Below are 27,276 nucleotides of genomic sequence, written 5' to 3' on the forward strand. Positions count from 1 at the left end.
CCAGATGACGAAGTCGCCAGTCTCTTGGAGATTGCCCGTCAAGTCAAGAACTTACCTCTCGTCATCAGCAACATTGTCACGGACAAGCCAGGTTTTAAGGCCTTGTTTGAGCGTCAAGTGAGACTGCTCCAGAGCCGATCCCAAGCCTTCGAAGATGGTCACGTCACTGTCTATGACAAAGTGCTGCTGGGCCTGACGAACAACGGAACGCTACTGGACAACCCGGCTGCCGTGGTGTACTATTGTGAGGAGTTCCTAGGAATCGGTCTTGCGGGAGTTAGAGTAGGTGACGGTTCGATCAAGGATGCTCTAACCCAAGCTGTAGATGTGAGAGACATGTTGAAACAGAGTAAGTCAAGGTCCTATCACACTGGCTGCAATTTTGTCAGTCAAATCTGTCCTGACATTTATTGTCTTCAGGCACCTCCCAGAAAAGAACTGAACCAACCGGAAGGGGTCCAGAGGAATCGAAGAAGATCCGCAAGGACATGGTGGCCGATCTCTCCCAATTGTGGAATGTGTACGAGACTGCAAAAGAAGAATACCTGGCTGTGGCCAATCTAGGAAACGAACGAACCACCAAGGCAGCCAAATTTTTGCGGGACACGGCCGAGAACACATTGCATCACTTGCAGAACAAGAACGTCGATGATATTATGCTGGCAGAACTGGAGGCTACTTACAAGATGGCCAAAACAGTTGTGGTTTCGTTGACGGGAGGCAAGAAGAGAAAGTTTGACGCTGTGGAAATGGAAGGAGTCAGGGGCACACCCAAAGGACCAAGCGGGCAAGTACGCGGCGGAAGACACGCGGGAGCCGTGGGTCGTCGTCAACTGCATCCAGAACATGACGGTCACCATGGCCGATCCCTTCATGTTGGCTCCGAGGTCAATAATTCTTGGGACAAGCGACATGATCGGCATTGGGACATGGCTTCGGACGGTCAATATGAGCGTAAGAGCCAGGAAGCACATGATGGATGGGGACCAAGATATCGAAGTCGTGACAGAGGGGCTGGGTTTGATCGATATCAGAGACGGTATGAATCATACCATCCTGATAGACGACACTCATATTTGTGACTCTGTGAGGTCAGTCAAGGGCGGGTTTATGCTTGGTCTTGGTCATGCTTGGATGTTTGATGCGTCGCTGGTAGCTTAGGTAGTACGAAGAGATCACGGTGCAGCGCACCTCTTTGCAAACTCTTGCAGGCTGACTAATTACATAGGCGGCTCGTTGCTTTGGAATGAGAAAGCAGTCGACATTAATAAATTGAGTCGAATGAGTCTTGTTGAATGGTTTCCAAGGATGAGGTATGACTACCTTAGGTAGGTAGCTAAGGTAGTTTAAGGGTGAGCAAACCAGGGTGTCTAAAGGCTCTGCGGGGTCCAGGGAGCTTTTTAATATTTGTACGTATAGGCCCGACTTAGGGGCCAAGGCATCTTCTCGGACCTCTCGGGCCTTGCTGGGGTCCCTTAAAGTTGGGGGGGGGGAACAAGCTCTGAACAGGCATGCCATCCTTCTCCACTTGATTCTCTTGGGGGACAACAAGCATTCGGCTCCTGCCAAAATTGCGCCTTGGCCTTGAGATCAGCAGAGGAGGCATGATCTCAGATGCATGGCCTGCCGCCTTGCTGCCTTGCCTGTTGCCTTGCCTGCCTGCCTTTCCTCCTCAAAATATCGTCGCCATCAGATGTTAAAATATTATGACCTGTCTTGTCTTCACATTTGATGTTGAAAGCCTGGTACGTTTTAAACAAAAAGTCTTCAATCATCTTTCGTCGCCATGAGAGGCTACTACTATTCAAGACAGCTCCCACAGAATCGATGGCTTTATTGCAGGAAGAGCCAAAGTCGCGGTTGTGGGTGCTCTCAAGCGACCATGGCTGCTCATCATCGACCTAGAAGGATCTCCAGCATCATCAAGGCCGTCGCTGCTGACCAAGAATCCAGTAAACCAATCATGCGCACCATTGTCATAACACAATGGATGTGACAACACTACCCAGACAGTGTGTCATCCCGCGTCGCTCATAAGAGAGCGCCCTAAGTAAGCCACCTGCCATATCCAAGAACATCCGGCTGGACTTCAGGTTTGCTATCGGCGTTCATATCATATTCATCTCCATGGATATTCCTATCCCTGTCCCTGTCCCTGCCATTGCCTGGCCGGAATGTCTTGACGGGACTGGTTGGATGCTAGGTGGCCTGGCGTAGATCCAGCAATGGATTTGTCGTGAGGCGGGTTAAACCTGCCCATGCTCGCGGTCGTGGTATATTCAGTTTCGGCTCCGTAGCCTGCTTCTATGTCTGCTAGTTCGGCCAACGCTTGTAGATTCCTCATTCTCTGTGACCGCATATATTGCTGCTGTTGGGGTGAGAACGCCTTTCTGCTGCCGCGAGCCGGCTTGCTGAAGAGTTTCTGCTTGTGCGACATTTGCCAGAAGGCATAACATAGCAACACCACAAATATTGCGCACAGAATGGCGAGGAGGATAGTGACTTGATAATTCATAATGGCTCGGCTGCTTCAGGTCGGGTTCTGTTTTGGCGACTTAGGTTGCAAACGCCGGCGCCGTGGGGAGGATCCGTCAAAAAAGTGCCCAGGTTGCGACTGTCTGTTGGGTATCTCGGTTTGTTGTTTTTGTGGTCATGGTGCTCCTTGCGCTCTGTTTGTTGTCCATCTGATGAGATGACACGGTCGTCAAGGTCTACAAAGACGCGATTTCATAAAAACCCGCCCATGAAAATGTTTCACTTTCGGATCGGGCGGCCAAAGACATGACCCATCAGCTTTCTGCTCGCTCAGTCCACGTGATGCCCAATCGCACACCATCTTGAGAAGAAAAGCAGACGAATAGGCAAGCCGGCCCCTCCGGTTGGGGAGGTGTGGTTGGTAAAAACACGCAAGTCAACACACACGTGACAATGGCGTTTGTCGTTAGTCCTGGCGGGCTGTATGCATACGTACACGATCGAGAGATCAGCTTACCACTTGGCTAGGACCCTTAGTCCAGTGCAGTAGTATGTGAGAGTCATTGAGAACCCAAATGGCCAGGATTCGTCAGCTGCGGGGCAAGGGAGGCAAGGAAGGGGGGTTGGACGCGGCCTCGAGGCGTTATTTTTTTTTTCCCGTGTATCAAACATAAGTGTTGTTTGAAGACGACGCGATTGACCAAAATCCATTGGTCGCACGGCTGTAACTTCTGTAATAAAATTAGGTATGTACAGTGTCTCACTCTCTCGTTGTGTGATACGAATGTACAATATCACAGTTTGGCCGCTATATCTATGTATAGATATACTTTCATCAACCTCTTCCAAACGAATAGGCGCATTGGCGCATTGGCGCATTGACTCCATTATGGTTTCCTCCACCTGCCACGTATGCAGCATCATGGATGACAACATGATGATTGCCATCGTTGAAAATCCCCTTCCTTTACTAGGATAGACGTTTCCAGTGACGAAGCTCGTCATTCCAACTTGCTATCAACACATGTGCATCTGCTTACGCATACGGAGTACAGCTAGAAGGATTGAGGCTTGAGGGCGCATGCTTGATTCCCCACATTCTTGACAAGCTCCACGTATACGAGGTGTGTTCCTGAACTTGTGGCGAAGCCAAGCTTGGGATCGTCCCGACAAGTGGACGCTATTAGATGCCAGATCTAACCTCTATATTCTCGGATTTATCTGTAGATATCAAAGTCATCCCAACAAGGATCTGTTATTATACATATGCACGCTATGAAGATGACATCTATGCTCCAACCGTCTGGACCATGGTCAGACAAGCTGTCGTGACTACGTCCAGTTGATCCAACCATCCTCGAGCAACGACTTCGCAAGTCCATGGCTAAATTAATGTCATTATCAATTTCGAACCTGGCCCAATTGTGCTCTGCTCTGCATCCGACACTCCTTACAATGCCAACACAGCAAATCCAGCGACAGCCATGAGACCAGCCATGCTGGAACCGAGTCTGGGGGCACCGCCTTCGAAGGAAGATGCAGAAACCTGAGATGCAGTCGCAGTCGTGGTGCCACTTGTAGCGCCCGCAGCAGTCACATCCATTGATGTGGTGGCCACTGGGGTGAAGGTGGTGTAGGTGGTCCCATCGTAAGTGAAGGAATCCCCGGTGGGCTTGGGCCCTGGTGGACCACCAGAAGCTGTCGTCAAGGGTTCTGCAGAAGACTTGGTCGGACCATGTGGAACGTCGGTGGAAGCGGTGGTAGTCTTGTCCCAGTTTGTAGTCACTGGGGGTTCAAGAATGATGCCGCTATTAGTCGAGGAGGAAACAGGAGCCGATGTGGTTGAGGGCTTGGATGATGATGTGGTGTCGGAACTGCCCTTGCCAGCCAAAACGGAGAATTGAGTTGAGTATTGGAACTCGCCCGTGCCGTCGACAATGATCAACATGCCGTAGCCGGTGTCGGTGGCCTGTTTACCAGGAGCCAGATCCGAAGGGACGGTCCAATCAAAGAACTTTCTGGCCGCAGGAACCCCTTCAACAATGGCATCGTCAAAGGGAACGCAGTTGGACGAGGGGCCATGGCAGAGGACGAGACTGACAGTGACTCCGTCGGTATCATGGTCTTCTGGATCCCATGTGACCTTGTACGTCTCGCCTTGAGTCACGGGCTACAATAGGAGTTAGCTTTTCCCCGTAGTCGCGGTTCAGTTCATGAGGTAAATACGCACGCTGGTCAAGTCTGGAGTCAACAGCGGGCCCCAGGTGTTGGTGGTGGGTTTGGTGTATGCATGAGCAAACGAAGCCAAGCCAGTCACGGCGAAGCCCAACAAGATGGAATGCATTTTGATAGCAGGAGCGATCAAAGTTTGTAATGTGGGAAGGTGGTGACGACGATGATGACGACGACGGAAGGAACGCGCTCAGGCGATGGCGACTGTCTCGTATATGAGTACGGAGTAATGAACGACTTGGTTAAATGCAGTGAGAAACAATAACGACTGAAGGAGTGACGGTGAAGGGACCAACAGTTCAACAGACCGGCTGATGTTGCAGTGGTTCATGAGGAGAGTCGCGACAAAATCCAGCCACGCCTCATAATTATAGAAAAACCGTGGTCCGAGCCGCAGGACATGCTGAGCAGGGACTATAGGTAGGTGGTAGTGTTGCGTGCCGTCCCCGTGTTTCATCCACCTGGGAAATTGCCCAAGCTTGACACTGACCCCTGGAAGCTGAACCCACTGAACCAACGAGAACAGGATACAACCTGCATTTTAGCTCATTGGCACTTGCGGGTCCGAGCTGATCGTCTAGAATAAAAGTAGACTGGACTCTTACAGACTATTTGTATGCGCACAGTACATTGATTATTGCTGCATCCGTCATCTGTACGTACTTGATTGTGTGCTTAGATAATGTTCATCAGTGGGAAAGAGGCTTTTGCGGAGTTCAGGAGACGGAGAGTATATGAGGGCCGTTAGTGGTGCCGAGCAAAAAAAATGCCCGATGAGGAACATGAAACCACCAGGACACGAGTTGGGAGTCCTAGACCACTGGAAGGATTGCATCAGATGGCGCTGTAGGTACAGTAGTAAAGAAATCTGATTCACCGCTTGATCACAGGTTCAGGTCTGCCTCATATCCTCCTTCTCCGAGCATAATAGGATCGTCCGTATACTATGCGTAAAGCACTTCTTCGCATCTTTCTGGGCAGGTCCTATACAGGCAATGATTTGACGATTAAGATGATGGAGAGTGGTAAACCCCTGTTTGTGAGGAGCAAGTCGGAGATTTCCTCTTTTGTTCTCCGGGCGCCAGCCAGTGCCCAGCTTCTGAGTCCGGGCCTCTCCTGCCGAGAATGGCGTCAATTGGTCGTTCTTTCCCTGGTCTCCTCTCCTGGGTAATGGGGTCTCGACTCCAAAGCGCTTCCTCCACCCTCGCTCTGTGGCTCTGCCCCTCCAGTCATCCACCAGTGCCACCTCGTCTCACATCACAACGACATCATCGTTACCATAAACGTCAATAATCTGGGGTAACTGCGGCTCACAGCAGTCCCTCAAGCCCCCTTGGGCGCGGTCGTCGGTGACATAGCATCCTGCAGCCCGCAGCCCATTCCAGACCGGATGGACGGAGCCATCGGGCGAAGATAACCAGCGTTTTCTTGCTCGTCCATGGAATCCCTGTCTGGGAGCAATGTCCTCAAGAAGCTCCAGTCGCAGGGCTGTCCATTCTCTTCTTACTTCCTCTTCTACTCCAACTATTCTGACTCCCGAATCTGATAACGATGGCCCCTCGCAAGAGTCGACCGCGGCAAGACCTTCTCCTCCCCACAACGATACACGAGAACATGCCTCTACCAGTCGCCATCCCTACCACAGTCATGCTTCGGATAGCGAGAGCGAAATCGACTCCCCTCCAAGAAAGAGTCGTTTACAAAGAGTCTCCACCATGTCCAAGGATTACACAGACGAAGAGGAGGAAGCAGTGGTCAAGAAACTCGATCGCAAGCTGGTCCTTTTCCTCGGCGCCCTTTACATGCTCAGTTTCCTCGACAGGTCCAACATAGGAAATGCTCGAATTGCCGGCCTCGAGAAGGACTTGTCCTTGTCCTCTTCACAGTATGACTGGCTCTTAACGGCCTTTTACATGACCTATATTGCATTCGAATGGATGATCCTCTTGTATCGACTGGTTCCCGCCCACATCTACATCTCTATGTGCGTCCTGACCTGGGGCCTGGTTGCCAGCTTGCAGAGCATCACTACATCCTTTGGCCAACTGCTCGTCCTTCGTGGAGTCCTTGGCATCACAGAGGCTGCATTTGGCCCCGGGGTTCCTTTTTACATGACCTTCTTCTATCGCAGGTCCGAACTGGCCTATCGCGTGGGACTGCAGATATCAGCTGCTCCCCTCGCCACTAGTTTTGCGAGCTCATTGGCTTGGCTCATTGTCAAAATCACCCAGGATGGCCCAATTGCGCCCTGGAGGGCACTGTTTTTAGTGGAAGGTTTCCCCTCCATCCTTACGGCCATCGCTGCCTGGTACTACATCCCTGACTCTCCTTCAACCGTGCGATACCTGTCCCCCCGAGAGCGTAAAGTCGCCGTGCTTCGGCTCCAGTCCGAGAATAATTCTTATGTGAGGCAAACGTCAACTTCAGCAGCTACTGTTGCCCATCGTCTCAATCTGAAAGACGTTGCTGACACTCTTCTCGACCCGAAGTCATACTTGACAGCCCTCATGTTCCTCAGTGTCAACGTGTCGTTCAGCTCTCTGCCAGTTTTCCTACCCACCATAATCAACAGCATGTCATTCTCTCCTCTTGCTTCTCAAGCGCTGTCAGCTCCGCCTTACCTCTTCGCTTTTGTTTTTGTCCTGATCATCGGTCACTACAGTGACAAAGTGCCGGACTCTCGCTCTCTGTTCCTCATAGGCGCCTCTTTGCTTAGTGCCACCTCATACGCAGGCATCGCCCTCGCTGGCGCGTTGGAACAGTCCCTCGGTGAAGCTGGAAGTATCACGATCCGATATGTGGCCGTTTATGGTGCTGCCATGGGTCTTTTTGCGTCGGTCACTTTGATCATCACATGGACTTTGAACAACCAGGCCAGCGCAACAGGCAAAGGTACTGGCCTCACCATTCTAAACCTTGTCGGCCAGTGTGGTCCTCTGATCGGTGTTCGTCTGTTCCCAAAAAGCCAGGGTCCTTTTTACATTCAAGGCATGGTGACCTGTGCTGCATTCATGGCTGTGGGCGTCGCAGGACTGTCTATCGTGCTCAGGTTGATTTTGCACAAGGCAAATTTAAGGAACGGCTTCGGCGAAAAGCCCGTCGACTCAGGAGAGTATGAGATGTTAGCCTCGCCGAGTACGACCAGGAAGCAAGAGGGAGATCACGATGATATAGAAGAAGTCGAGGAGACCTTGATCGGGGGTAGGCGAAAACTTCACGTCGAGAACGGAGGTGGCTTTCGGTTCATGCTGTGATGGAGAAGATCACCTGAATATCTACTCGGAACGATACATATACGTCGAGTTCTACAAGCACCTCTTGAAATAATTAAAGATAGACATGTCACATTTGCCTCAACCCACTTTCTGGACCAGTGTAATCATGATCACACCTCACCACTATAAATCTCAAAGCAGCGGCCATCGGCCAGGCACAACGGACACTCCTGCGATACGTTCACCACAACGCCAAAGAAGCTCATGCTAGTCTGGTGAATGCTGTATTATTGAATATTTACATTGCCGAGTCGTGCAATGAAAGCACTTAACAGCAAGAACTATACAGGTGTTGGACCTCCATTCTCTGTGATATGGTGCCGTGGAAGAATCTTGAAATTTGAACAAAATCGTATCTCCCTACCCACTTCGGGCTTTACTGCGTCCCCTTTGAGCTCGAGCTCCCAGAAGGTGATTTACCCTCCTCCGACTTCTTGGCCCCTAACTTCTGCATCTGCTCGACGGTCATGTCATTTTTATCACCACTGATGGCTTGCTCGCTGGCTGAGGCTAGCTCGGGCTTCCACTCTCCCTTGCCTGTTTTGGCCTTTTCCACGCTGTCTGACTTGTGGTGGTCGATGGTTTGAGCTTTCTCGGGGTGATCTGAGCCTGTCGGTTAGCAATAATATGATAAAGTCAGCTCAGGAGGACAAGGAGATATTGTGGAACATGTCAGAAGATCAAACAATCGGCGGGTGGGATGAAGCTAGGGGAGACAGTATAGTGTGGTGGAATTGGGACAAGGATGCTCAGATGTTGAGGTCGTCCGCTTGACATATCGGCTTGAGAGGCAAGGAGGGGATTTAAGAAGAACCTACCTCGATCGGCTTCACTTAATGACTTGCGTACCGAGGACGTGTGGAAGGCAGTGGCAGATCTCGAGGGAAGAGACCTCGCAGCCACGCGGATGGGAGGAAGTGTCCTAGTGACGAAAGACATGTTGGAAAATGAGTTGTATATGCGGATTGAGCGAAGGTCAGAAAAATGAGCAAAAGTGCTTTGAAAAGGAAGAGAAGTCAACGTGGTATCTTCAGTCAGGAATTTTGATGAGGATGTGGGAGCTTCGAGAAAACAACAATGAACATGACGAGCACTGGTTCCTGAAAAGAACATCAACTCCTTCTGGGTCTGCACGCCATGTTGGGACTGCTGGGAGTCCGTTGCCGAGGGCTCCTTCTCATTGTCATTGCGCAGTTGGTGGGCTCATGACGTCGTGACGTCGTGACGATCAGAAATGGAGAAATGTGGGATGAGGCGACAGCTGGGAATTGATGAGCGCCCACCCGATTAGCTGTTCGGAAGCTCAGTCTGTGATCCCAAGGCTAGGGATGTCCTGGCATGCCACTCATGACTGGTACGTCGTCATATCGTCATCTAGTTGAACTCCACGGCTTTGGTTTCCGGTTCATGGGTCAAGTCAAGGCAAATGAAGAGCATACAATTGGACAGACGCATGAGACAATACCAGCCCACGTGATCTGCTCGTCAACCAATTGATGGCTCCGTTCCTCCCTAATCCCATCGCGTACTTGCAGGGCCAGCGAGGCGCGTCTTCCCCACAATCAGTAACCAGTTCGAGTTGTGCACTCATGGACTCACTTAACAACATCACGGAACAAGAATGAACGTCTGGCATGAGAGACTGATGCCCCAACCTCCCCCTACGGTTACAACATGTCTGAATCTCCTGCGAAGCGGAGACGTCTTAACAGCTCCGAGCCTGGCGTCACCGTTGACCCCCTTTCAAATCCTCCAATCACCCCAACAAGGGCGTCCTACAGATCCCCTACAAAGAGTTCTTTGGCGCGGTCGCACCCTCATCTCGTCTCTAAATCACCCCGTCGCCCCACCACAGGGTCAAAGGGAAAACTATTGAGGGACGAAATACTCAGTCGCAGATCAGAACCCCGCGGCGCACCAACACCAGTCCGCCAGGACGATGTGAATGTCACCAACAGAAAAACAAATGCTACCCTGGCGACTGATGCTGGAGTTCCTCCGGCCCTTTCGACCACAACGGCGCCCAGCCTCTCCGGTCCTCAAGCGGCGGTCACTCGGTCATCGGCACCACCGGAGCACAATCCTCAAGACACTCTCCCCAAAAAAGCAAAGTTATCCACCTCGCTGCACTTGAAACGGCAGATCATGGAACCCACGCTGGTACAAAAGCCCCGACCTCGGTCACCCTCTAGAGGCAGGAGCAATGAGCCTGATTTACCTCCTACACCGGTCCAGCTTGGCTTGAGCCCTGCTCCTGAGAGACCACGAGGCCTAGCCTCCAGCAGCAGCCCTCGTGGCTCAAAGGGCGGTAGTGGTAAGCACAGACGTCGCGTACGAGGTAGTGATCACAACAACAGTAGTCCATTGAAACAGAAGGCACCATCTCCCGTCAATGATGATGAACCGGTAGAAGCTCTGGAAAGCGAGCAATACTCTGTGGCTGAGATCCCGCACACTGTAGTGGAGCCTGACAGCCAACCTGATGCCAGCGACCTATCTCAAAATGCCAAGATCAAGGAACGGCTTCGCCAGTCTCTTCTTGTCAGCATCGAGCAAGTACAAAACGAGATCAATGAGTTAGAGGATGCGATCGACCAAGATGATTTGGACGACAAGACCTTGAGTCGACTAGCGCCAATCATTTTAGAGTCCACAGATGCTCGCCTGGACATCGAGAATCTCTCGCGGCTTAATGAGAAGTCGCTGCTGGAACATTTGACTTTGTTCGCACCTGGAGGGCTCAGGATTGACTTGACGACCAAGCCAGAGCGACATGAAGGCCGGGCTAAGATGATCCACCATTTGGAAGTTAAGCCGCCAATCCCCTGGCCCGAGCACATCTTCCATTGTCGCTTCAGGATTACTATGGATCCAGAAGACAAGCGGGTTGAAGGAATTCAACTTGTCGACACAAGCCGCCGTACGGGAATATACAAATGGATCCGAGGTCGGCTGTCAAACGATCTTCATTGCCTTGATATCAGTGGTCTTGTCTGGGGCATGGGCCAGTGGTTTTCAGAAGCTGTGGTTCGGGCAAAGGTCTTCCAACAACTCCAGTCAGCTCAAGATCAAGATGACTCTTCGGTACTGACAGATTTTGCTCAAGATCCCGCTGTTCTGACAGAAAAGCATGCTTGTGTTTTGGGCACACATCTCCACTCCACCAAGATTGCCATTGATGTCAATACAGATGAGTCTAAGAAGAAACCGAGGAAAGTGCTTCTGAACTGGGATATAGATATCGATTGGGCAGGTCAACAGACATCGGCGATCGACATTGCTGTACGTGGTGTGTCGCAGAAGGCAGAGGCAGGATTGAAAACGGTCTTCGGTAGTTTACTACGACCAGCTGGGGTTCTTTCAGCCCTTGCCGAGGTGCAAAAGATGTTGAGTGGCAGCATTGAGGATGAGCTCGAGACGAAGTCTCTGTCGAAGCCAAAAGGTGGGAAGAGAAAGCGGGTTGCGTAGGACACCGTCGAGTATAGTCGGATATACGGTGCTACGACAATGATCATTCCTACTGAGTGTATAAGAGTTTGTTACGAGAGACGACCACTACTGGTGCTTTTATCGAGACCATGTCATCTGATCATGATCGAGCACGCTATTACATTTGGGTAGAAATCACAATTCAGAACATCTGAAGCTCGAGGCGATCACTTTCCACTGGCATTGTCTTAGTAATTTTTTTTCCGATTGTGTAACAAGGATGCATGTAGCATGCCCCTGATATCCTGCAGACAGCATTGTCCCCAGTTGAAAGACAGCTGCAAGGGTAAGAGACACAAGCTACATGATGACCCAACGGAGCTGGCCAGGAATCTCACTAGCATTGTGACATCGATGACGACGACGACGACGCTGCCAAGTAGTTCCAAGGCATCAAAAGACGTTTCGCCGCAATGATGATTTGGGAAACAGCTTGTTGGGATTTTTGGAAAATGCTACCGCGGCCATCATCAGACGCCTCACTCTGGGCTTGGTTGAGGGAGTTCATGAACTTATGCCCCATTCATCTTCATTCGCCATGCACGATTTTCATCTTGTGCCTCCCTTCCACTCCAGCCCAGGAAAAAAAGCCAGATCATGTTTCTTCCCATCTCAACTCAAACTCGCCTCTCCTCGACCCATCATCTATTTCTTCTTGGCATCCTCAGCCTCAGCCTTAGCCTTGGCTCTCTTTTCCCTCACGCCAGCCAAACGGGCATCTGATCGGGCAACTCTCAATCGTCGGTAGGCATTCTCCTCTCCCTTGGGCAAGTCGCTCTTCTTGATCTCGGTCAAAGCATGCTTGATGCCAACACCGGAGTCGATGGGGATGGCACGGCTGACTTTGCCGGCTGTGTTCTCTTTGCTGACGCTCTTCACTTCCTCGGCGCTGCTGTCGAGTTTCTTGTGTTGACCTCCCTTGCGAGGGAACAGGATCAAGCGGGCTCGGTATGCCTTGAGGCGCTCGACGTTCAGGGCCAATGCCTCTTGCGACGTGGTCTGGCGGCGTGCGTCAACTGAGATGCCAATTGTGGGTGCGAGTTTGCGGGGAATGCCGGCCTCCTGTTGATTTTTCATGTCAGTCATCTCTGTCTTTGCACGAGTAGTATGTAATATGATGGGGTTTTTTGGGGGTGTTGAAAGGAGATATGGCATGGATATTGTGTGACATGGACAATTGAGAGCATGAATTGGCCAACTCCATCCCATCTGCTGTTTTTGTTCAAAGCCATTCTTGATGCAGCGATGATATTTCTTCATCAATCCTCCTCTTAACCTCAAATTTCAGGCTCCCAATGTACCATCTTGACCACACAATAATCCGGCTAGTGGTGGAGTGGAAATTTCCTTACCTTCAACTCAGCAAGGGTGAAACCCCGTCCGGCACGAACACGACGGTTGTATTTGATGGTAGGGCATCTGACGACGGGTCGGAGACGGTCGGTAGGACGAGGAGCAACGGCGGCGGCCTTGGACAGACGAGCTGCGCGGCGTCGAGATTTGCGACCTGGCTGGTCAAAGTGCACACGCACTCGACGTTGCCAGTCCTTGTGGAAATGGTTGTTGGGGAGCTGTTGGTTGTGCTTGATCGCCATTGTGTCTTATGACGATGAAGGAAACAACTAGATTGAACAGAGGGATGGTGGGTGGTGGTGGTGGTGGTGGAAGAAGGGAAGGGGAGCGGGAATTGGTAAAAGAGTCGTTTCTCTTCGAGATCCCCAGTCTGCGTGTGCGGTGCTGCCCACCGCAGTTCGATGAATCTTTTGGTTGTGCGCTAGTCTCGATGCCAAGATTTAATGATCACATGACTTTGGCTTGGCGTTATGCTTTCCAAGGCTCGACATCTCCAGCCTCGTCAAATTTCTTCCCCTCCTGAGGGGCCCGAAATCGCCTTACGAAGCCTTTCGCAGTGCTCCCACCCCAATGTCCCCCGTGAGAGTGGTCTACTTACCTAGTCACTAGACGACTGAATGCATTTCGTTACTGATCTAATTCGAAAAAAAATCGTTGATTTGTGTAAGATTGAGTTACGAGCTATTGTAGTGGAAACATGTTCCTTGACGAGATTCTCGTCCTTCAGCTTCGTGGAGATTGGGTATCATGTTACAATTCATACAAGCAAAACATGCATCTGGTCGTATCCTATCCTTGAGCCCATGAATCAATCCCTAATCCAACACCGTGTGATAGCCGCGCCTTTTTCGACGCAATATCAGATTCCTCAAAGCTTGCCTCTCGTTTCCTACTTTGATTTGACTTTTTGACTGGCCCAAAAAGTTTTGATTGTAGCAAGTTGCTTGACCGCTCCGCACTTTGCGAAAGCCTGAGGCTCTCTTGTGGCCCAGGATTCCTCCGCAACATGTCACTCGCAAGTGAGCTAGCCTGTGACTGCTGTATGTCATCGTCGCCAGCGTCTTCAGCATCAGATATCGAAATGGTGCTGTCTCTGTCGTGTTGTTCCCTTTCCGCGGATTCAATGACTAGCTGCGAAGCCGGTGCAGAAAATGGCACCATGGTGTCATATCCACCGTGGCGGACGGGCCGATGTTGGCTGGGTGTGGTATGTAGTGAAGAAAGGGAATGGGCTCCTCGTGTGTGACCATGCTTGATCTTAGCGGAATGAGATTTGGTCGGTGTCGATGGCACACTGAGGCTTTCGCCGTTCAGAACCTGATCAGCAGCGAGCAATGCCGCAATATTAGAGTGGTTTGGGGCGGTGGCTGGATATCGTGGCACAATCTTTCTTTGTGGAGTAGTGAAGGTGTCGCGAGGGCTCTTGTAAGATGGCGATAGGCTTTTCAGACGGCTGAAGTGCTCTCTGTTATCGCGAATTCGTTTCTTGAGCAGAGTATTTTCTTCCATAAGCAGCTCGCTTCTGTCTTTCTCGATTTCGATCAATTTCTTTGCGCGTTGAAGTCTCCGCTCCGCCTCGTCCCTTTCTGATTCGAGGGCTTTACAAGTCTGCGTCAAAGCTTCAATTTGTGGCTGGGACGCCAGATGGGAGTTGTGAGATGTCGTAGCAACAGAGATGCGATTGCGATGTTCTGCGGCCTGCAATACCTCCACTTCTCTCCTCGTCATCTGGTGTTCGACCTCTGCGCGTTGAGCGGCTTCCTCTGATTCCATGGCCAGCAGATTGTGTTGAAGTTTGAGGTGCGCAACTGAAGTTCGTGCATCTCGAACTGCCGCTATTAGTTCCTGTACCATCGTTCGAAGATCCGAGCTATCTGCGTTGGCAATGGCATCGGGAGTGGGGAGGGCGCGGAGAACATTCGCGTTGACGGTATCGGGCGGAGACGCCAACAACGGGTCACTGGTCTCGACCATGGATCTATTTGACGGTGGGTGAATTCGAGGCGGCTGTGTAGATGGTGGGGGTGTCATGCTTGAAGACATTGGGGGCGGTGAGTTGTAGGCAGATTTGGTTGTGCTGTCCGCGGAGGGAACTCGCACAGGTGGAGGGGTTGATGGAATCACGACATCCTCTTGTCGCGATTCGGTAGCTGGCGTCGCCATCGTCGTGATTGTCCGGACCAAAGAGTCCTGAGTAGTGTTTTAGATAGGGAAGGTAGACGTTGAGCACTGAGGGGTTCTTGTTGCTTCAGACACAACCCTCGCGTGACTCCAGAATGCTATCGATAATGGTGGAGCCTAGGGTTGAGAGGCGGAAATGTCAGGCCGGAATGATGATCAAGTCGTTGTCCGGCTTTGACACATGTTGAGTGGAAACAAAAGAGTCCGTGAGATGTGAGAGATTGGGTTGAGAGGGGATGATATGCGGAAGGACGTCGCGAAGAGTGGCACGGGGACTGAAGGTTGATATTTGACAGGCTGGGCCGTCGGTTTGGGAGCCCAGCGGAAGAGGTTGGAGGCTGGGGGGGAGGGTGGAAGCCTGTCCTTGCCCACCAGAGGGTGCCATGGGCGTTGAGGTGGGTGGAGTGGAGACCTAAAAGACTGGGACTCTTGCACTCTGGGAGGCCGCGTGTGGGCGTGGGAGGCACACAATTGGGGAAGCCTGAGAAGGTTAGAACTGGACAGTTTTGGGACTAGTGGATAAAACGCGTTCCACTTAACCGCTTTGGGACACACCTACAAGCTAGGCTTGATTGGGCGCCCTAACTCTCGTTTACCAGACAACCGGTCGCTCCTGCCCACTGGCCGTGCCCAGTCGCCCCTTTCCTCTTCTCGTCTGTCAACATCCAATGCCCGCCTCTTTTTCTCTGATATTGTCACCTCTCTATGCTCGCTCCACGAGCTTGGACCCCAAACGTGGATTCAGTTGCCAAAAGTCCCAGGAAATAATGTCCAATATTTCCACATCTATGGATTCTTCACTTCTTAATTGACGCTGATGTTTCTAAAGAGACAGTAAATTGATTCTTCTTGCAGACTCGGTCAGATATTGCCGAGCATGGACCAGGAACATGGCTCCAATATCCCACCTCGGGGCAGTCTACGCCTCTCACGACTGCCCATGCCACGTGTGATGGCTTCCAACGACAACTTACGTCTCACTGCTAAATCCTCTGCTTTTGCATTGGTTCACCATGATGATCCAAAAAAGAACTCTCATCTGCCACGGCCAACAGGTCCCAAGATTCCAGCTCCTCTGACAGACAGCATAAATCACTCCATCAGGTCGAGGTTTAATTGGACTGGCTCGATCCGATCGAGGAGTGTGTCACCCGTACGAGATGCCCTCCGGGAAGCACAGAACGCGTCTTTGGACACGACACCACCAAGCTCAACTTCTCAGGCTCCCATCTTTGAACAAGGGGACGAAAATCCAACCAAGGATGACAAGCATGAGCTCCATCGAGACGTCGCCAATATTCGGAAACATAGGCCTTCGTTGTCTGAAAGGACCGTCGAGACTCTCTCTCAGGTTTCGCCTTGCCCTTCTCCGGTGCCGCAAAAGGCCAGGCCTGTAGACATTCACCCCGATATCCCATCTCCGACACGACCAGTCACAAGTATGAGGGTTTCCCGCCAGGACTCCAGACCATCGACCCCTCGCTCTGATTCACCAACAAAATCGCCCTTCCGACCACCAGGCAGGATCTCACCATCGAAAGATCTCTATGCGTTACCGGCAGTTATGTCCCCGGGCAATATTTATACCCCTCCAAAAGCTTTCGTCAAAGGACATCGGTCACGGATTGCCAAGCCACTGCGTGATGGGAAGACACCCATGGAAAACGAAGCACCACATCTGGCCGAGAGCGGCTCTGTACGCTCATCGAACACATCAACTTCGGCATGGACCTCGAGAACGACTCATCGCAGCAAGACCATTTCATCGCATTCTGTGAAATCCAAACCCTCGCTTGCTTCCATTTTCAAGGATCCCCCACCACCAGTACCCAACACTGGCAAACTCGCTGTTTCCAACTTGGAACAGCAAAAGACTCTTCTGCGCCCGAGAACGAGGGGTGAGAACTCGATCGCTCCATCCACGCCGCCGTCTGTGGCTTCCAAGTGTCGTTCCGCCACAGAACAACTCGAAGTTCCCAAATCAGAGATCAAAAATTCGCCTAAATCATCGGCTGCACTCAGAGAGTCGATTGCTAAAGCAAGGGCTGCGAGAAAGAAGGCCCTGGACCCCGACGCCAGTGTTTCTCATGATGCCTCTGCAGGTACATCTTGGCCGGCCGTTTTGGCAGATGGAGAAGGCATGAATCACCCGGAACATAGAGGAGTTCTGAAACGCCGATTCAATCAAGCTCTTGCATCGGGTCACCTGAGCATACAAGGATTGTCGCTCAAGCGCATCCCGAATGAAATTATGAAACTATACGAGAGAGACAACAGCACTGTGCCATGGTCCGAGATGGTAGACTTGGTCAAATTCACCGCAGCAGATAATGAAATCGAGAAGATCGAGGATGACATCTTTCCAGACTACACTACAGAAGAGCTTATGAACGATGACGAGAAGACGAACCAATTTGCAGGACTAACAAATGTTGATTTCCACAGAAACCTGCTCCGCGACATTCCAATTGGCCTTCGCCGACTGGAAAGGCTTGAGACTTTGAATTTGAGCAACAATCATCTCAACAACAACTCGTTGACAATTCTTGGCCAGATTCCCAATCTGAAGCAGCTGTCAATTGCTGAAAATATGCTCAGCGGGTCATTTGAAGTTGCCGAAAATATGTTCCCCACGCTGCATACGATCGATGTCCAGGGTAACAAGATTGTTGCGATCAAAGCAGAGAGCCTGGCAAACCTGAGATCCCTGAAGTCGCTTAATTGTGCACGCAACATGATTAAGACATTGCCATGGGAGGTGCTAGCAACACTTCCAGTGACCACATTGAATGCTTCGAAAAACCGGCTGTCGGGCACACTTTTTCAGATGAATTTGAAATTGGAGAATCTGCGCAACCTGGACGTCTCATACAACGCCTTGGAAGAAGTTAGCAAGTCAGGCCTTGAGCTGCCCAACATGCAATACCTCAACTTGAGTGGAAATCGATTCGGACGATTGCCATGTTTGGGTAAGTGTAGTCAGCTGCTTACGCTATTGGCATCGGAGAATCAGATTGCAGAGATTCCCAAAGGGTTTCAAGACCTGGCTAGCTTGAAGAGTGCAGACTTTGGCCAAAACAACATCAAGAACGTCGACCTTGAAATCGCGGGAATGGAAACTCTTACCAACTTGATCTTGGTGGGGAATCCACTGCGCGAGAAGAGATACCTGAAGATGAGCACGTCGGAGATAAAGCAGCACCTTGCAAATAAGCTCGAAGAAAAGCAGCCAGAGGCTGATAGAGACTCAAGCACTATCGTCTCTTCTAGGGCGGTGCGCTTCAAGCCATGTAACGGAGTGCTTGATCTATCGTCTCAGTCATTGACTAACATCAACATGGATGATTTGGACTTGGAGGGCTCAGACGGTCCCGTGCATACGGTTAGACTCTCGAACAACGACCTCGCCATAGTTCCTATGGAGCTCCTCACTCATCCGGCAGTGAAATATTCGGTTCGCTCTTTGGACATGAGTCACAATCCTCTCATTTCGTCGGGATATCTGTCTACAGAACTGTTCCTGCCAAGTCTAAAATCGTTGTATGTGGTTAGCACTGGTCTTGCGTCTCTGGACTCATTGACGACGTACCTGAAGGCACCAGAACTTGAAGAATTGAACATATCATGCCACCGGCTGGCTGGACATGTTCCATGGGTGCGGGCCTGGTGGCCGAACTGTACGACATTGCTTGCTACGGATAATTGGTTCAGCAGCGTCGACACTGAAGGCGTACGTGGACTAGAGGTGCTTGACATTCGCAACAATGAAATTGAGGTACTGCCCGCAAAGCTCGGTCTGCTGGGAAATTTCGTTGGCTCTGCAAGAGAACCAGGGAGACTCAAAGTGCTTGAAGTGAGCGGGAATAAATTCCGCATGCCACGATTGGCAATCGTGGAGAAAGGAACCGAGGCAATCCTCAAAGACCTTAGGCGAATGGTCCCCGACGATGAAGTCCCAGAGGAATGGAAGGAGACTCTATGTTAGAGACACAAAAATCTCTGAGCTGTGGAGCTTCCAATGAAGGGATATTTGGAAAGGCGGATGTTTATTGACTCTTGTCATTCTCTCAGTACATCAACACTATCCGTTGGTGCCTGATCATTATTCTAATTCGATTCGATTATATAGTCGTGCATATCGTGTTGGTTATAGAAACCCCCATCCTTTTCTCACATTCGTTGGCACCATTCGAGTCTGAATACTTCGTAGACATCTTCCGTAATCGAAAGTGTAAACAAGATACCGAAGTAGGGAAGGTGTGGAAACTGAATGCTTACGTAAATTACTATCAGAGGCGGTGAAACACGGCAGAAATTCATTTGAATGTTTTCCTCCCCTCACCCACACGGAAACAACCAGACGTCGTATGCCTTGACTTGCAGACAATCGTTTGATGAGCTACCCTTCAACCTCCCCTTAACCTGGTCTATAATTACGACGTTTTGATCCGGCTTGCATCATGTCAAGTAGTACGTCAAGGCCCGCGCGCCCCTCAGCCAGGACAGCATCCGGAACTAACAGTGGATGATTAGGTCAATTCCCCGTCGCCGACATCCCTGTCGATGCCATCTCGTCCCTCAAATTCTCGCCGTATCCAAACTCTCTTCGATTCGCCGCCTCGTCCTGGGACAAACATGTCTATCTATACGAAGTCACCGAGGGCAAGACATGCACCCTGCTCGCCAAGTACGAACATCGCGCACCCGTTCTCGACTTGTGTTTTGGAAAAGATGACAATGAATTATATTCCGCTTGTTTGGATTGGGATGTGAGACGGTATGTCGTACAATTGCCCCATGAGCACGAATCAAGACCCCAAAGGCGATCAAGGTCCATCAAGAGACATGAACCCCACGCCCGAGAACACAGTGCTAACTTGATCATCTCCCAGTATCGATGTCGCATCATCTACCCAAACGGTTCTTTCAACCCACGAGGCAGGAGTACGGTCCGTCGTCTACGATGCACAGAACAAGCTAGTTATCTCCGCCGCTTGGGACTCGACACTACACATCCACAACGGGGCCGATTCGACCGCAGAGACGTGGCCCACGGCAAGCATCGCTCTCCCGTCCAAGCCATTCTCCTTGTCCCTGTCTCCTTCGAAACTAGTGGTCGCCATGTCTTCACGCCAATTACATATATACGACCTTAGTGCGCTGGCGGCGTCATCTGCGAACGGAACTACCAACACCCAAACGAAGTTGGACATGGAACCCTGGCAACGACGAGAGAGTTCCCTCAAGTTCATGACCCGGGCGGTCGCCTGCATGCCGAGTGATGAGGGCTACGCCAGTTCAAGCATCGAGGGCAGAGTGGCGGTGGAATGGTTTGACCCCAGTGCTGAAAGCCAGGCCAGGAAATATGCTTTCAAATGCCATCGGCAGCCGGTGGATGACGTCGACGTCGTGTACCCCGTCAACGCTTTGGCGTTTCATCCCCTCCATGGCACGTTCGCTACCGGTGGTGGGGATGGTGTTGTGGCGATCTGGGATGCGGTCGCCAAGAGGAGAATCCGGATTTATCCAAAGCTGGCCAGTGGTGTCGCAGCTACAAGCTTCAGTTCCAACGGAAAATATCTGGCAACAGCGATAAGCCCCGGGTTCGAAGACGGAAAGGACCTCGTCAGCGAAGGACAGGTCGGAATCTTCATCCGAGAGCTGGGAGAGAACGAAGTCAAGAGGAAGGCAAAGTGATATCAAGGCTGTTTGAAATACGGTCTATGATCTTATCTCGATTCATCTTTACCCCACTCTGACACTGCCACGCAGAGTCGGAGCTCATGGGTCGATGGCCGCCGTTAGCGAAGCTAGGAAGACGTGATGGGTATCAGTGGGGGGTACGACGCGATGACTGAAAGAGGCTTTTCACGTGCCCGGCGCAAAGTCACAGTGCCGTCAGCCATGCCGAAATAGCATGCAATTGGGCGTTGACCGCCAACAACGGAAGCTGCTTCGGCCTCTGGACCGGTTGGCCCACAGAAGATGCCGACACCCAGAACACCATTGATGTCCTTGATGGTTCGCGCCAGCAATTCGACTTCCCAAACCCCATCCTCACCGTCGCCCTTCTTTCCATTGGCAATGTCTTCGGAGATGAGCAAGGGGTGGGGAAATGGAGCATCGATAATGAAGAAATCTTGGTCGGTTTTGACTGGCCCGGCTTTGGCCATATGGCCTTCTCGGATGGTGGGCCCTGCACCCGTGGGACTTCTGCTCCCCAACATGCGCAACCTCTTCATGACTTGGCGAGCAGCCTTGGGTTCAACCTCAATGGGAATGGTGGGCCACTTTGTGATTAGACGATGTTGGAGCTTCCGGTGATCTAGTGATCGTCAGGCGAATTTGTTAGGGGCGATTCCAGGAATCTCATACCTGCAACACAAATGAACTGCTTAGAGCGCATGGCCACCAGCTTCTCTTGATATAAACAAGCGCCACCACCTTTTATGCAGTTCAGATCCTCGTCGACTTCGTCTGCGCCGTCGAAGGCGACATCTATCTGAGCGTCATCTGGTAAGGCATCAAATTCTATGGGGATCAGCCCGGCATTGATAATGAGTTGTTTTGACTGGTAGCCAGTTGGCACAAATCCTATTCTTGAAACGTCTTTTCCAGAATTCTTGATTGCTTCGACAACGTAGACGATAGTAGTGCCTGAACCGATACCGACAAAGCGCGGGTTGTCCGGGAAGTGATTTCGTACAGCTTCTTGAGCGGCAGCACGCTTTGCTGCTTCAATGTCGGCCATATTGAGACGAGATGTTGAGGTGGTGGAAGCGGGAGGTTGGGAATAGGCGCGGAGGTGTGTTGAGAATCTGGTAAGAGGGAATTGTGCTATAGAAGATTTCTTGGACCACTGGATCCAACACGGACGGTCTGTATTCAACAAAGACTGGCATCAGAAACCAGGATGAATGTGGTGAGGCGGGGAATTATGCTTGACTTACATATGGCAGTCTGAAATTGAAGAGTGCTCAGGCGCAAGCACATAAATCGCAAGTGGGATACAGCTGATTACGTAGTCAAGCTTGTGACGTGCGTCTTTTGGGTGACTGGGGTGACTGGAGAGAAACAGGATGAGTAATGAAGCGTCAACTTCTCGTGTTCCGATGTGGTGAGCAAAAGGTCATCCAAAAGTCAGGAGACAAAAAATGGATGGTGGTTGTTGAATGTCAGGTGGTGGAGCTGTTAGAGAAGCAGCAGATGCTGTTTCTGCTCAATGCGGGGATGATTTCTACACACGGAGGACAGGGACGGAGGAAGGATCGACTGAGGGTGCCAGGGTAGGTGCCAGGGACTCAGTCTCAGTGAGTATCAGGGCAGGCACGTGTCAGGTCTTAGTGCCAATTATGAAACCACACCCAAAGCAAGAGCAAACCGATCACGATCACGGCTTTAATATCAGTTCGCCGCACCTGCCTATTTGCCATCCCCATGCTGCCTGCCCCTCATGGCTTACATCCATTTTGTATGGTTGTATCATTCACTTCACCAAAAAGCGTGATACTCTCTGCCTAGGTGATTGCCAGGTACCTTTCATCCTCATATTTCTCAATTGGTTCTTCAGCTCAATCGGAGGGCACTGGGCCATTCCTTAAGTCGGAAGAGACAGACAGAATGATGCAAGAGCCCTTTTACCACTCTCGCTAATACTTTCTTACATCAACTTCAACTTTCCATACAAGATTTCCAATCATGGCAGATATCGCCCCCAGGGAAGTTACTCCACCCATTATACAGGTTCCATCCGCAAAGGAAAAAAAATACGATCGACAACTGCGTCTGTGGGCAGCTTCTGGTCAACGTGCCTTGGAAGAATCTCATGTTCTTCTAGTCATTGGTGATGACAAGGCAGGCTCCAACAGCAGTGTCGCTGGTGTCGAGACCCTCAAAAACCTGGTCTTGCCTAGCATCGGCAATTTCACCATTGCGGATTCTTCAATTGTCACCGAAGCCGATCTTGGTGTCAACTTTTTCCTTGATCCCCAATCCTTGCACAAAAGCAGAGCAGAGGAAGCCACTCGGTTCTTGTCCGAACTAAACCCTGATGTCACTGGCCATTCTATCACTCTGCCTCTTTCAGAATGGTTACCAGTTCAAGATTCCCTCAAGCCTTTCAATCTCATACTCCTTGCTGCTCCCATCCCTCAAGAGCCTCTCCAACGTTTGGCCTCTTATGCTCTCAAGTCTTCCATCCCACTTATCTATCTCCAGTCGGCCGGCTTCTACGCTTCTTTCTCCATACAACTACCTTCCGTGTTCCCCATTGTCGACACCCATCCAGATCCAGAGACAACTCAAGATTTGCGGCTTCTCGCCCCGTGGCCTGAACTAGATGCTGCCGTAGACTCCCTTGGCGATATCACACTTCTCTCCGATCATGACCACGGTCACATACCATACATTTTACTCCTTCTCTACCATTTACGAGAATGGAAGAACTCTCAGGATGGTACCTACCCCTCAGATTACAAACAAAAGTCAGCCTTCCGAGATCTTGTTCGATCTGCTGCACGGACTGCGAATCCTGAAGGTGGCGAAGAGAATTACGATGAAGCCGCGGCTGCGGTGCTGAAAACCATAGCTCCGCCACCGATAGGAAGTGGATGTAAAGAGCTCTTTTCCATGGAGCAAACAAATAATCTCCACCCAGACTCTTCAAATTTCTGGATCATTGCGAATGCGGTCAAGACTTTCTACGAAAAACATACAGTCTTACCACTTCCTGGCACGCTGCCAGACATGAAAGCAACCAGCGAGCAATACATCAAACTGCAAAACATCTATAAATCAAAGGCTCGACATGATGTCGCTGAGGTCAAGCAATATGTCTCTGTCAGCATACAGTCGCTTGGAAGAGCTACCCCAGTTCCCGACGCGGAAATCGAGTCGTTCTGCAAGAGTGCCTCTCATGTCCGAGTCCTTACAAATGAGAATCACGACAGTATCCCAGTCCTCCGACTTTCCGAAAAAGACCCCAAAATCATCAAATCCCTACAGTCTCATATTGAAAACGACTGGGAAGGCCTTCTTCCAATCTTCATTGCTCTCAATAGCACCAACGGAAATCCTCCCCCTTTCCACGTCGAAGAATTGACGACGGATGTTGAAGTCCTTGACAACATGACCAAGGCCATTCAAGAAGTGCAGAGAGTAGGAGGTGGCGAGCTACACAATATCTCAAGTGTACTAGGTGGAATGGTGGCCCAAGAGTCCATCAAACTCCTCACCAGACAGTATGTTCCGGTAGACGGGACATGCGTTTTTGACGGCATTCGCAGCAAGACGGCGGTGTTTAAATTTTAGCCTTGTCGTGCGTCGTCAAGATGTTTGAGTGAGCGTTTTGCATGCCGACGGTCTCGAAGCGATTCAGTTGCCCATAAAGCCTTCGAGAGCATCCATCGGAAATTCACATAGGTCACGTTCTAGCCTAGTATATATAAATAGGACTTCCAGAGACCTCAATCACTTCACCGATTTTCAGGGCTATCCATGGGTATTGAATGGAGGCCCAAGGCATTGATCTCGCGACGACAACATAATATACTCCAACGAGACTTCTATTAAAGAGACATCATTCATTTCCCTTCGTTGCTCATGCAATGTTAAATTCATCTGCTCCGCCGCCCATCATCATCTTCCTCTGTGCCCTGATCTTGTCACGCATCTTCTTTGCTGCTTCATCCTGATCTGTCGTTGCCTCGGGATTACCACGGCCATCCTGACCACCATCACCTTTCGTTGCACCATCACCCGTAGGTCTCCGTCTCTCATTCTTGCCGCCACCTGCACGACCCTGTCCAATGACATTGACTCGACCTGGCGGATCACGAAGACCGAATGCTTTGGCCAGATGTCCCAGGTGTAGCTCTTTGATATCAAACCATTTTCTCTCGGCGGCAATATGAGTCGCATATGCCCTGACATGGCTCTGAAAAGCACGCTTGGCAGCTTCTTTGATTTTGGCATCGCCAAGGACCCAGCGCTCGACCTCGAGTTGGAATTCGGTTGCTTTGGCATCCCAACTTGCATTGCTCTCGGGTACTTTTGAGTTCTTCATGGATTTTGCTGTGGGGACGACGCCCGCTAGAGCAGAGAAACCTTTCTTGAGAACGTCATCAGCGGCCATATGAGTTACGTTTCGGGTGGTGTCGGCTTCGGCGGAAGATTTGTACGACTTTTTCAGCACTTCCACGTAACCTTCCTCTTTTCCAGGCAACAGGAATATAATTGCGCGGCCATCACGCCCGAGTCGAGCGGTTCGTCCAATGCGATGAAGGTGGTCGTCTGAACTGAAAGCTGGGTCATACTCGATGACTAAGTCGAGATTGGGCAGATCAAGACCTCGAGAAGCCACGTCCGTGGCGATGAGTAGCGAGGGTTCGGTTGTGTTGGCAAAGTGCTTGACGATTGATGTTCTTGTAGCTTGCGGCAGGGAGCCATGTAGTTTGTAAAGGGTGATGGGGTTCTGCGGGGACGATAGGAGTGGAGATGATGCGATCGAATCCGACTCGACGTTTGAAGGGGCTGTTGTAGGCTTGTCATTATCGTCATCTGCGTCAGGTTGCTGAGTGGCAGCCTCCTCGGTCTCGACCGTACTCTCTGGTGCCCTGGAAAAGGCCTTATAGTGGAACTCGACTGAATCTGCGCATGACATGAAAACAATGGCCTTCATGACAGACCCTTTTCGTGCGAATGTGCGTTTCAACAAGGCAGTAAGGGTGACTAGTCTCAACTTTGCAGCTGTGACCAGATAAGATTGCTTGAGCTGAGCGGGCGCAAGGAATGCTGTATCTGTACCGTTGTCGTGTGATTCATTAGAGGTTTCTTGGCCTTCAGATTCCCCTTTGATGAGCACGGCGTCCTTCAGACTGATTTCGCCAAGTTTCTGTACATTCATTTTCAGAGTGGCTGAACACAAAACTGTGGTGCGTCGTTCGGGCAGCCCCTGTCGGCTTGACTTTCTTTTCTTCTGGTCCAGGGCTTGCACAATCTTGCCAATTTCTTCTTCGAAGCCCAAATCCATCAGACGATCACCTTCATCAAGCACAAGCCAACGAACAGTACCAACGCTGAGTGCTTTGGTATGTTCGAGATGATCAACCAACCGACCTGGAGTGGCCACCAAAATGTTCAGGCCTTTCCGTAGACGGGCTTTTTCTGATTTTTTCTTTTCACCTCCGATCACAGTGCCTGCCACGATGTAGTTTGCGCAGCCGAGTAACCGCTCAAGGACTACTGAGATTTGCTTGCACAATTCTCGAGTAGGCGCCAGGATAATGGCAAATAATCCCGAATCCCTATGCACGGCGACATCTTGGACTCCCTGTGTTTGGCCTTTTGACAGCTCAGACAAAGTCATGATGCGCTGTACGATGGGTAAAAGGTACGCTAAAGTTTTCCCAGATCCAGTCTCAGACTGCATAAATGCATCACTATCTTCCTTTACTAACTGTGTGATTGAGGCTTTTTGAATTGCGGTAGGTGCTTTAAGGTTCATCTTGGTAAGGAGGTGAGTAGCAATGGTAGGCGAAAGTCCAAGCGAGGTAAATGTGTCAATGCCATCAACGAGCGGGGCATTAGATGGGAGGGCAGGTTTCTCGTCATGAGAAGGCTCCGGCTCTTGAATGTTGGTGGGCTCGGGGTTGTATGAGAAAAGGGAAGATATGACTTCTCGAGGGCCAGAGTTCGGTTTGCTGTGTGTGGATCCCTGGCCTTGTAGGTGAATTCGAGATTCATGTTTGCTGAAGGAAGGAGTATAGTCACTGTCTCGACGTCGTTTCGTGGGCCGTGGGTCTGTCAAGTCTGCACCCTGCTCTCTTGTGACAGTAGAATGTTTGCCAGGCCTCGTTATCGGGAGAGCGACTTTGTTTGGGTCGGTAGAACGTCGTTTCCCACCTCTTTGAGCGTCTCTCTTGGCTTGTAGACGTTCCCTCCAATTCCCACCTTTGAATTTGTTGTTGCGGACAACAGGCTCGCCCAGCGCAAAGTTCAGCAGCATGCCATCTTCGGCCATACTGAATGGAGTTTTGCGACCCTTGGGCCTGCGTAATGTCCGGGAACGACACAAACCAACCAGTGATTGAAAGTTGAACGAGGGTATGTAGTCAAAAGTTGTCTGGAATCTCTCTCTACTTAGTGGAGAAAGTTTACATTGGAAAATCGAGCGAGATGCGCAGGTGCGGAGATCTGATGCCTCCAACTGGTCAGCCTCGCCATCCAGCCTTGTTGGCAATGCCATGTCCAAGCTTCCCCTCACAGGTTCAGT

The 27,276-nt window shown here is 50.9% G+C and overlaps 13 protein-coding genes across 13 annotated transcripts; 5 read left to right on the forward strand and 8 right to left on the reverse strand.

Moving 5' to 3' along the window:
* Positions 1-1,092: 1,092 nt before the first annotated feature.
* On the reverse strand, positions 1,093-1,518 carry PV10_04965 (uncharacterized protein; the record flags this gene model as incomplete). Its single annotated transcript, XM_016369563.1, has 1 exon — positions 1,093-1,518. The coding sequence occupies one exon, from the start codon at positions 1,516-1,518 to the stop codon at positions 1,093-1,095; it is 426 nt and encodes a 141-aa protein (XP_016225351.1).
* Positions 1,519-2,137: 619 nt separating this feature from the next.
* PV10_04966 (uncharacterized protein) lies at positions 2,138-2,515 on the reverse strand (the record flags this gene model as incomplete). The annotated part of the gene is made up of 1 exon (XM_016369564.1): positions 2,138-2,515. The coding sequence occupies one exon, from the start codon at positions 2,513-2,515 to the stop codon at positions 2,138-2,140; it is 378 nt and encodes a 125-aa protein (XP_016225352.1).
* A 1,120-nt stretch (positions 2,516-3,635) lies between these two features.
* On the reverse strand, positions 3,636-5,071 carry PV10_04967 (uncharacterized protein). Its single transcript, XM_016369565.1, has 2 exons — positions 4,706-5,071; positions 3,636-4,645 (listed from the first exon to the last, which is right to left on the reverse strand). Exons 1-2 carry the CDS (start codon positions 4,817-4,819, stop codon positions 3,926-3,928), a joined length of 834 nt encoding a protein of 277 aa, XP_016225353.1. The 5' UTR covers positions 4,820-5,071; the 3' UTR covers positions 3,636-3,925.
* An 873-nt stretch (positions 5,072-5,944) lies between these two features.
* Positions 5,945-7,969, forward strand: PV10_04968 (uncharacterized protein). Its single transcript, XM_016369566.1, has one exon. The coding sequence runs from the start codon at positions 6,168-6,170 to the stop codon at positions 7,959-7,961; it is 1,794 nt and encodes a 597-aa protein (XP_016225354.1). The 5' UTR covers positions 5,945-6,167; the 3' UTR covers positions 7,962-7,969.
* Positions 7,970-8,257: 288 nt separating this feature from the next.
* PV10_04969 (uncharacterized protein) lies at positions 8,258-9,363 on the reverse strand. Its single transcript, XM_016369567.1, has 2 exons — positions 8,801-9,363; positions 8,258-8,585 (listed from the first exon to the last, which is right to left on the reverse strand). Exons 1-2 carry the CDS (start codon positions 9,093-9,095, stop codon positions 8,359-8,361), a joined length of 522 nt encoding a protein of 173 aa, XP_016225355.1. The 5' UTR covers positions 9,096-9,363; the 3' UTR covers positions 8,258-8,358.
* A 293-nt stretch (positions 9,364-9,656) lies between these two features.
* On the forward strand, positions 9,657-11,450 carry PV10_04970 (uncharacterized protein; the record flags this gene model as incomplete). Its single annotated transcript, XM_016369568.1, has 1 exon — positions 9,657-11,450. One exon carries the CDS (start codon positions 9,657-9,659, stop codon positions 11,448-11,450), a length of 1,794 nt encoding a protein of 597 aa, XP_016225356.1.
* A 157-nt stretch (positions 11,451-11,607) lies between these two features.
* PV10_04971 (uncharacterized protein) lies at positions 11,608-13,182 on the reverse strand. The gene is made up of 2 exons (XM_016369569.1): positions 12,824-13,182; positions 11,608-12,533 (listed from the first exon to the last, which is right to left on the reverse strand). The coding sequence occupies exons 1-2, from the start codon at positions 13,064-13,066 to the stop codon at positions 12,117-12,119; spliced, it is 660 nt and encodes a 219-aa protein (XP_016225357.1). The 5' UTR covers positions 13,067-13,182; the 3' UTR covers positions 11,608-12,116.
* A 372-nt stretch (positions 13,183-13,554) lies between these two features.
* On the reverse strand, positions 13,555-15,250 carry PV10_04972 (uncharacterized protein). Its single transcript, XM_016369570.1, has one exon. It carries the CDS (start codon positions 14,985-14,987, stop codon positions 13,614-13,616), a length of 1,374 nt encoding a protein of 457 aa, XP_016225358.1. The 5' UTR covers positions 14,988-15,250; the 3' UTR covers positions 13,555-13,613.
* Positions 15,251-15,712: 462 nt separating this feature from the next.
* Positions 15,713-19,180, forward strand: PV10_04973 (uncharacterized protein). Its single transcript, XM_016369571.1, has one exon. The coding sequence runs from the start codon at positions 15,883-15,885 to the stop codon at positions 18,988-18,990; it is 3,108 nt and encodes a 1,035-aa protein (XP_016225359.1). The 5' UTR covers positions 15,713-15,882; the 3' UTR covers positions 18,991-19,180.
* A 194-nt stretch (positions 19,181-19,374) lies between these two features.
* PV10_04974 (uncharacterized protein) lies at positions 19,375-21,618 on the forward strand. Its single transcript, XM_016369572.1, has 3 exons — positions 19,375-19,475; positions 19,539-19,782; positions 19,898-21,618. Exons 1-3 carry the CDS (start codon positions 19,466-19,468, stop codon positions 20,700-20,702), a joined length of 1,059 nt encoding a protein of 352 aa, XP_016225360.1. The 5' UTR covers positions 19,375-19,465; the 3' UTR covers positions 20,703-21,618.
* PV10_04975 (ribose 5-phosphate isomerase A) lies at positions 19,745-22,265 on the reverse strand. The gene is made up of 2 exons (XM_016369573.1): positions 21,381-22,265; positions 19,745-21,330 (listed from the first exon to the last, which is right to left on the reverse strand). The coding sequence occupies exons 1-2, from the start codon at positions 21,754-21,756 to the stop codon at positions 20,816-20,818; spliced, it is 891 nt and encodes a 296-aa protein (XP_016225361.1). The 5' UTR covers positions 21,757-22,265; the 3' UTR covers positions 19,745-20,815.
* A 197-nt stretch (positions 22,266-22,462) lies between these two features.
* Positions 22,463-24,492, forward strand: PV10_04976 (uncharacterized protein). Its single transcript, XM_016369574.1, has one exon. The coding sequence runs from the start codon at positions 22,704-22,706 to the stop codon at positions 24,312-24,314; it is 1,611 nt and encodes a 536-aa protein (XP_016225362.1). The 5' UTR covers positions 22,463-22,703; the 3' UTR covers positions 24,315-24,492.
* PV10_04977 (uncharacterized protein) lies at positions 24,439-27,107 on the reverse strand. Its single transcript, XM_016369575.1, has one exon. It carries the CDS (start codon positions 27,022-27,024, stop codon positions 24,604-24,606), a length of 2,421 nt encoding a protein of 806 aa, XP_016225363.1. The 5' UTR covers positions 27,025-27,107; the 3' UTR covers positions 24,439-24,603.
* Positions 27,108-27,276: the final 169 nt, after the last annotated feature.

The sequence above is a fragment of the Exophiala mesophila genome, assembly GCF_000836275.1.
Source record: "Exophiala mesophila strain CBS 40295 unplaced genomic scaffold supercont1.3, whole genome shotgun sequence".
In the NCBI taxonomy this organism is placed as follows: Eukaryota; Fungi; Ascomycota; class Eurotiomycetes; order Chaetothyriales; family Herpotrichiellaceae; genus Exophiala; species Exophiala mesophila.

Coding starts and splice junctions, on each gene's coding strand:
- PV10_04967 (XM_016369565.1), bottom strand. CDS start 4,819: ATGCATTCCATCTTGTTGGGCTTCGCCGTGACTGGCTTGGCTTCGTTT. Junction 4,646..4,705: donor TGACTCCAGACTTGACCAGC/GTGCGTATTTAC, acceptor CTCCTATTGTAG/CCCGTGACTCAAGGCGAGAC.
- PV10_04968 (XM_016369566.1), top strand. CDS start 6,168: ATGTCCTCAAGAAGCTCCAGTCGCAGGGCTGTCCATTCTCTTCTTACT.
- PV10_04969 (XM_016369567.1), bottom strand. CDS start 9,095: ATGTTCTTTTCAGGAACCAGTGCTCGTCATGTTCATTGTTGTTTTCTC. Junction 8,586..8,800: donor ATTAAGTGAAGCCGATCGAG/GTAGGTTCTTCT, acceptor CGACAGGCTCAG/ATCACCCCGAGAAAGCTCAA.
- PV10_04971 (XM_016369569.1), bottom strand. CDS start 13,066: ATGGCGATCAAGCACAACCAACAGCTCCCCAACAACCATTTCCACAAG. Junction 12,534..12,823: donor TCACCCTTGCTGAGTTGAAG/GTAAGGAAATTT, acceptor AAAAATCAACAG/GAGGCCGGCATTCCCCGCAA.
- PV10_04972 (XM_016369570.1), bottom strand. CDS start 14,987: ATGGCGACGCCAGCTACCGAATCGCGACAAGAGGATGTCGTGATTCCA.
- PV10_04973 (XM_016369571.1), top strand. CDS start 15,883: ATGGACCAGGAACATGGCTCCAATATCCCACCTCGGGGCAGTCTACGC.
- PV10_04974 (XM_016369572.1), top strand. Junction 19,783..19,897: donor TTGGATTGGGATGTGAGACG/GTATGTCGTACA, acceptor ATCATCTCCCAG/TATCGATGTCGCATCATCTA.
- PV10_04975 (XM_016369573.1), bottom strand. CDS start 21,756: ATGGCCGACATTGAAGCAGCAAAGCGTGCTGCCGCTCAAGAAGCTGTA. Junction 21,331..21,380: donor GCAGTTCATTTGTGTTGCAG/GTATGAGATTCC, acceptor GACGATCACTAG/ATCACCGGAAGCTCCAACAT.
- PV10_04976 (XM_016369574.1), top strand. CDS start 22,704: ATGGCAGATATCGCCCCCAGGGAAGTTACTCCACCCATTATACAGGTT.
- PV10_04977 (XM_016369575.1), bottom strand. CDS start 27,024: ATGGCCGAAGATGGCATGCTGCTGAACTTTGCGCTGGGCGAGCCTGTT.